Raw genomic sequence first — 8,156 nt, 5'->3', positions numbered from 1 at the left:
ACCTTCAGCGCGCCTGCGCGACTGCGGCAAAGTGCGCGAGTCACCGTGGGAAGCGGCAGCGCGAGAAGAGCAGAAGAGAGGAGAGAGAGAGCGCGAGCGAGCGAGGGAAGAGAGAGAGAGAGAGAGAGAGAGAGAGAGAGAGTGTGAGAGAGAAAGAGAAAGAGAGAAAGAGCGAATGTGGGAGTCTCATAGTACTAGCTGAGCAGCTCCAGCGAAATAAAGAGGGCAGTAGATAGATTCATAACAAATCTTACGTTATAAAGATTTGGAAACGTTTTTGAAAGAGATCTGAACCTCTTCTGTTTCTCCCCTGTTCTGGCCAGCTTAAGGGAAACAGCACAAGAAGGGTTCAGAACAGTTGGCTTTCGTTAAAAAATAATTTGACAGGTTAAACAAAAAAAAAAGGGAGAATTCATATTTACCCGTTTTTTGTGTGTGTGTTCGTGTACCCTTACAATATAATAATCTCATAATGGTTGACCGAGACCAGCTGGTACAGAGAGCCCGGCTCGCCGAGCAGGCTGAGAGATACGATGACATGGCTTCTGCGATGAAATCGGTAAGTACCGAGCCGTTCATTTTGAATACGAAAATAATAAATACAGAAATATGACGGAGTTCAAGAAATAGGTTTGAATTCCGCAAGATTCCAATCTGTCGAGTATCACCGAGAATACCGGCATGTCTTACATCCAGGACCGTTTATGATACTCTGTCTAGATGATTTATATATATTTATTATGGATAATAATAATAATAATAATAATAATAATAATAATAATAATAATAATAATAATAACAAACTATATGGATTGTATTTCAAGACACTTAACGGAATGGTGTGTGGGGTTTCTTTTTTTTTATGAATGGTGCAAATATTTCGGCACTCGTTTTAAAAATGGATTATTAATTTTAGTGGAGTTGCGTGCGTCGATGAATTTAGAATTGCCTGAAAACGGATATGTAGCAGCGAGCAGGGGAGGTGTCGGGCAGATTATAAATGGGACTGTAAAAATAGCGAGCTGGCGTCAGGGTGTGCGGATCTGGCGTCAGGGTGTGCGGATCTGGCGTCAGGGCGTGCGGGTCTGGCGTCAGGGCGTGCGGCTCTGGCGTCAGGGCGTGCGGCTCTGGCGTCAGGGCGTGCGGCTCTGGCGTCAGGGTGTGCGGATCTGGCGTCAGGGCGTGCGGCTCTGGCGTCAGGGAGTGCGGCTCTGGCGTCAGGGAGTGCGGGTCTGGCGTCAGGGCGTGCGGCTCTGGCGTCAGGTTGTACGGGTCTGGCGTCAGGGCGTGCGGCTCTGGCGTTAACCCGCACAGTGCAGAATCTAAAACTGTGTTTGAAGATGAAATACGCACGCGTGGACACGTAGAGACGGTGCATGAAAGGGTTTGCATGGTTCGGGTAGATGCTGTGCGATGGGTGCGGTAGCCACAGCAGGCTACGTGCAGTGCAAGGTTAGCTATCTGGGTTATCGTTGCTGAACAAAAGAAAAGAAAATCGATTGATTCGTGGAAAGGATGTTACGCCACTGTGCCATGCGTAGAGCGTGCGTGTATTTCTAATAACCTTACTAATAATAAATAATACGTTTCATCGAAGCATTCGCATTAAGGTTTAGGGATTAGTCTAATATAATATTTAAAACAATTGTCATCACATCATTCTCCGGATGCTTTTTTATTTTGTAAAATTACAAATGATAAAGATAATACAGTAAAAATCAATGCACAGCTCTTTAATATTATGAATGATGTTTGCTGTAAAAAAAAACAAAAAAAACAACATGGGCGTGACAGTGTAGTCGGGATATCTCAGAGACGGGTTCATTGTGTCGATGATGAGCGATTAACACCGTCACATATGAAAAGACAAAGAAGCGAGCGGACTGAACTCTAAATTCAGTTTCTGTGGGAGAGCAGCGCTGCATTCAGGAGCTGCATAATATTGTATTGATTTCAGAGACTGGGCGTTAACTGCAGCAAGTGGCGAGGGAAGGGAGCGTGCATCTTACTGTATTCTGCAACGGAAGCCGATTAAAAACACATGCGCTGTCTATTTAAAATGGCACGATTAAATAAAATACTCGACGCTGTTCTATTTTAATTTAATACCCCTGGACTGTGTGCACAGGAGAAGCAGATGATGATGTCGTGTTTGCAAAGGAACCATTTGTTCAAACTCGGCCGTGTAATAATCCGCCGCCGGTGCATTCAGTGTGCATCTGGTATGGCAATGGCGAATCAATGGTGTGTTGGAACAGGCCATGCAGGGGTATTGATGTTCACAATCAAGTTACCACTATTTTATTTTTCCCAATTCAATTTAGCACAGCATACATATATAATGACATGCTGTACCCATTGCAAACAGAACCGTGTTTTCTGTGGCCCACGGTCTCTGGGTCAGTGGTTCCTTCTGTTTGCTCCAGAACCCTTGTAGTGTTAAAGTTCTGAACAGGACCACCCCTATGCACCGAGCAGCACTGAATCATTTGAATACACTAGAACCCTACCCAGGGGCTCCAGATGTGAAGCACTGTGTAAACGCACTGTAATGTCCTATACAGTATGCTTTGCAAGGGCAGAGTTCTTTTTACTGTTGTAAATAATTAACCATGTATTGGGTTAAATGCACTGTCATTTGAAAAATATAAAATCGAGGGCATGATACACGCTGGTTCTCAATCAGTGTGTTTCACATGGACTTCAAAATAAATGGATGTTTATGAGGTTCTGATGAAATCAAATGGTCATGTACTGTTTGTAAAGCTGAATTTGTCTGCTAGGGCTACTTATGGTAACAGCATTACTGGGGTTTAAAGGGGCTCCTCAAGGTAAACGCAGAGCAAAGTGGAGCACAGTACTGGAAAGCATGGGGCAGACAGGGCTGCCTGCAGAATGACTGAAACTAGATATGTTGTACATTGTAGTGCTGTTGTAGCAGTTTGCTGTCTTATTCAGCAGCTGCATTTGCATGAGGATATGTATGTGCACATGCAGATACAAATACTGTCATAATATAATGCATATTTCAGTAGATTTTCTATTTCTGTGTTTTATTATACTCTAGTTTATTATTGTCTTGCAGGTTTAGGAAAATTACATACATATCCACCCACTGAGCATACAAATATAATTATATTGCAACAGATCAATTACATACAATTACATTGACTACAATAGCATTTATCTATGGCATATGTTTGTTTTTTTCTTTCTAAAAACTGAAATCTCCAGTATGCGGAACAGCATCCCATAAGAAACGGGCCTGGATTCAGAACAGAGCCTATAGCTTTCTACAGCTCAGCCAGTCAGGTGTCAGTCAGTCAAAGCAGGCAGTGATGTCGCTGCATTGTGATGTCATCTCATTCTACTCATTGCTCCCCTGCATCCCGTGGGTATGAGAGCAGGCCACTCTGCTGCAGTTGCTGTCTGCTGCCAGTGATTCTCAGCACTAAACTAGACTAGTTGGCTGAGCCCTTGGGTAGCAGTATTCTTTCAAGTCAGTCCATGGCAGTGCTTCAAAGCTGCAGCTGAAAGAAATGGATTTCTATAGATGCCACTGCAGAAGGGGATACAGATGCATAATGTTCAGCTAACTGCAATCACTTAATAAAAACAGTTGGATTAATAACACAATGTCTCCCCTGCTATGTGAGCTCATTGTGCTGAAGTTTCCTTTGTGCCCAAATGAGTACGTACAGCAAAGCAGGACAGATGTGACACATGCAGGGAATCCCCCCCCCCCTACTGCTTGATCTAGGAAAAAAGCCCACTCTGCATAATAAAGAACTTGCTAGCAGAGTGATTTTCTATAGCCGCTCATACCAACAAGTGCCCCTATCGTCATCCCTGCCCATCAGTCTGGCGATACCGCACGAGTCAGGTGGGGAACCAAGGTCCCAGAACCCTATTGAAGAGCAGTTGGATTGCAAGTCTCTAAAGGTGCTTCCCTTCACCTCTTCTACTCTACCAGCTCAGCCTACAAGAGCAAAAGAGAGGAGGTCTCCAATGCAATGTCATCTGGTCAGTTGCCATGGTGCTGTCTACCAGTCATGTTGCAGCCCCAGCTCAGACCGGTTATAAGGGTTAGAGCTCTGCTGGTAGAGGCAAAGGCTTACACCCGAGTTGGATAAAATCCATGATGATGTTACAACATTATCTTAAGTACATTATCACTTTGTTTTTTAAATAGTAGAAAGTCAAATCAAACCAGAGCTTGAAAAGCAGTGGCATTCCTCACATTTCTAAGTAGGTCAGCTGTTTTCCTTGAAATGATTTGTGATCCTCCTCACAGGGAACAGCACTGGTGTTCAATCTTGTTTCGTTTGCTTTTTTTCTCTTCTCCACCCGAGCAGGTGACGGAGCTGAACGAGGCTCTGTCCAACGAGGACCGGAACCTGCTGTCGGTGGCCTACAAGAACGTGGTCGGGGCGCGGCGCTCCTCCTGGAGGGTGATCAGCAGCATCGAGCAGAAGACCTCCGCCGACGGCAACGAGAAGAAGCTGGAGATGGTGCGAGCCTACCGGGAGAAGATCGAGAAGGAGCTGGAGACGGTGTGCAACGACGTGCTGTCCCTCCTGGACAAGTTCCTCATCAAGAACTGCAACGACTCGCAGTTCGAGAGCAAGGTCTTCTACCTGAAGATGAAGGGAGATTACTACCGCTACCTGGCGGAGGTGGCCACCGGCGAGAAGAAGACAGCCGTGGTGGAGTCTTCTGAGGCTTCGTACAAGGAGGCCTTCGAGATCAGCAAGGAGCACATGCAGCCCACCCACCCCATCAGGCTGGGGCTGGCGCTCAACTTCTCCGTCTTCTACTACGAGATCCAGAACGCACCCGAGCAGGCGTGCCACCTCGCCAAGCAAGCCTTTGACGACGCCATCGCGGAGCTGGACACTTTAAACGAGGACTCCTACAAGGACTCCACCCTCATCATGCAGTTACTACGAGACAACCTGACCCTCTGGACAAGCGACCAGCAGGACGACGAAGCTGGAGAGGCCAACAACTGAAGAGCTTCAACCCCCTTCCCCCTTCCCAGCCTCCCCTCCTCCCCCTCCCCACCACCTACACTACCCCCTACCCTCCGTGCTGCGTACCCTGGCGCTAACTGTATCTACTGTCGACACAGCTGGTTCCATCAGCTGTCCACCCCCTGTCACAGTATTACAAGAAACATTTATCTCAAAAATAATAACGTCTTCGTTGGCAATGTTGGGTTTGTGTTGGCAATTTAAAGAGACCTTTTTTTTTTTTTTCCTCGCTGTAGTCGCAAAATGAATTGTGCGCAAAAGAATTATAATAATATTAAAGTTTGCAAAGTCAGTTGGCATATCATCATGTCAGTCAATTAAAAAAAAAAAAAGAACAAAAAATAAATGGTGAGAATATTTAATATATTGATCATTTGTTAAGTATTAGTGACAGTAGAATTATTTAATGGGGCGAAAAATCAATACATAAATAAAGTTCCAAAATGATTTGGTGATTGAACTCTCCGAGAGATGTGATGGTTTATCTGGTATAATGCCTTGTGCATGCAAAGTGAAAATGCTCATGTTTAAGCGACCTGTTGGAACAGGAAGATGACTGTTGTAGGAATTACACTGCTGTGTCTCTTGAGTTAACAGACTTGAATCCATGCCGTTTCAGGACAGTTCTCTTCTTTGCCATGTTTGTAATTTATGTGAAGTTATGTGATGTACACTTATTTAGGTTCCTAATGCATTACGTGTGCTTAAAATGTTTTGATACGTGTATAAGATACACATTTTATCAAGTTTCTGTTGTTTAACTAAAACAGTGTTGAGCGTGTTTTATTTCATATTTTTTTTTGTGATTTGTGTTTTTATTTTAAACCGTTTGCCTCTCAGTCAGATTGTATTAAGACTACATTGAAATGGACATGGATGGAATGCCAAACTTAAAATGAAATGTTTTGGATTGAATGGATTCAAATAAATGCTGCTTCAGGTGTATTATCTCCACGTGGCCAGACGCGTCTTTCCTTGGGTCGGGGGTTTGGTCATGTCTTGCTTGTTGGTCTGTTCTGTATTTCTTGCAGGTTTTCAGTCCTCCCATTGTGAGAAAATACATTGGAATCCTGTTCAGATAAAGTGATTTCACCTCCACTGATCTCAGGCACACACTGATGAACAGATTCAGCCTGGCAATTTCTTTAAAAACATCACAGATGCATTTTCAAACACATTTTGCTAGAGTACACGTAGCCCATGAAATCTGACTGAAACAAACATGAAATATTCTTTTAGGGAGTGGGAGGGGGAGAGGCGTCATTTCTAAAGGTTTTGTTGTGCACACACAGCTGGACATCAGCTTGTCATTTTATTAAATTAGCATGGGCAGATGTTAGACTCCTTCCTTCAGGGGGATTCTCCAATGCTAAGTGAATGAACTCGGACAGCTGCTCCCTTGTGTGTCCAGCACAAGATTCCTGCGTTATTCTGAATTGAGTGATAATCCCGGGAAAGGGTTTTGCTGTAGGAGTCGACCAGCAGCTCTCGTGTGCTGCTCTGTTCTCGTGTGCTGCTCTGTTCCTGTGATTGTTGGAGATGTGTGAACCAGATCCTTGTATCCCGTTTAATCAATGAATATATTTGCAGTCATCTTATTCATTTGATAAGTAATTCAGTACCTGCATATGCCTGTACTGGTGTCGTCGTTAGCAGACTGATGCAGAATGCTATCATAGCCTCATAGAAATTTTTACCAAATAAGGCTAAGATAACAGCCTGGATAACATGCAGCTGTTTTTGTGTTAGGCATGCGAGACAGAGACACTTTTTATGTATGTAGTATATTGTAATACATCAGTAGTGTGTGAGTCTTGTTCAGCAGACAGCTCCCTGGTGAATGTGTGTGTGTGTGAGTGTTCTCTTGAGGAAATTGTCTTACATTAATCTGTGATCTAAAAAAAAACTAAAAAAAACAAACATGGTGTTCAATCAACAGCTCTGCATGGAGACCGTTCACCCATAAGTTCCAGCTTGATTATAACGAAAACTAGTGAATTCATTCATATTTACAACCAAGAGATGCAAGGATGAAATAAAGCATTCATTAAGCCTCTGCATCATTTTACAAGCAAAACGTAATGTGAGACCTGTAGACCAGCACTTTGGTGTGGTTGTACTAGCTGCTAGGCAATGCAATCGCCTCCTCCCTATCTGCACTCCTTTCTCTCTCACGCTGCCTCTTTCTCTTGCCCCCTCCCGGATGCAGACAGCAGGGTGGCGTCAGGTCTGCTTGCAGCGTGGCTCAGTTTGAAAGCCCTCCTCTGCTGACTGTGCAGACTGGCTGGTGTAGCTACTAAAAGACCAGCCTGCGGTAACTGCGGGCACATTTAATATTACTTGGTGATAAAAGAAAAAAGAAAGAAACAATTTTCCGTTGCTTGTTTCAGTACACGCTAGGCTTCCAAACCCGCCTGGAAGTTTTGACTTCTTTCAAACCGTAGGCTGACCAACACAAATTGGTTTACAATGAGGGTTATTATACCACATAGCTGGTGACTTGTTTACTAGTCTGGTACAAGACGTTCTGTATTAACTCCCACGCTCTCTGTGGTGTGTGCTGGGGTTACAGTACAGTAGAAGTTGAAGCGTTTGCTAGCTGAGGTGTATTGAACTTTGAGTGCAGTTTGGAGACATGAAAGTGCTAGTAAACCATTGCATGATTGTCTGTGCTCGCTCTTTCTAAACAAACACTGAGCAGCTCCCTCACGGTCCCTTCTGATCCAATACACAGAACACAAGCAGCTCCCTCACAGTCCCTTCTGATCCAATACACAGAACACAAGCAGCTCCCTCACAGTCTCTTCTGATCCAATACACAGAACACAAGCAGCTCCCTCACAGTCTCTTCTGATCCAATACACAGAACACAAGCAGCTCCCTCACAGTCTCTTCTGATCCAATACACAGAACACAAGCAGCTCCCTCACAGTCCCTTCTGATCCAATACACAGAACACAAGCAGCTCCCTCACAGTCCCATCTGATCCAATACACAGAACACAAGCAGCTCCCTCACAGTCCCTTCTGATCCAATACACAGAACACAAGCAGCTCCCTCACAGTCCCTTCTGATCCAATACACAGAACACAAGCAGCTCCCTCACAGTCCCTTCTGATCCAA

General features: G+C 44.4%; 1 protein-coding gene across 2 annotated transcripts; it reads left to right on the top strand.

The window, feature by feature from the left end:
- Nucleotides 1-5,983, top strand: LOC117963206 (14-3-3 protein eta). 2 transcript variants are annotated; one of them, XM_058994263.1, is made up of 2 exons: nt 1-559; nt 4,353-5,983. In XM_058994263.1, exons 1-2 carry the CDS (start codon nt 473-475, stop codon nt 5,010-5,012), a joined length of 747 nt encoding a protein of 248 aa, XP_058850246.1. In that variant the 5' UTR covers nt 1-472; the 3' UTR covers nt 5,013-5,983. The 2 variants fall into 2 exon arrangements, with proteins under 2 accessions (XP_058850246.1, XP_058850247.1); XM_058994264.1 differs by having other exon boundaries at nt 5-559; nt 4,356-5,983.
- Nucleotides 5,984-8,156: the final 2,173 nt, after the last annotated feature.

This window comes from Acipenser ruthenus, chromosome 21, assembly GCF_902713425.1.
Source record: "Acipenser ruthenus chromosome 21, fAciRut3.2 maternal haplotype, whole genome shotgun sequence".
NCBI lineage: Eukaryota > Metazoa > Chordata > Actinopteri > Acipenseriformes > Acipenseridae > Acipenser > Acipenser ruthenus.
Note: the sequence above shows the minus strand (reverse complement) of the source record. Positions and strands in the feature narration are given on the sequence as shown.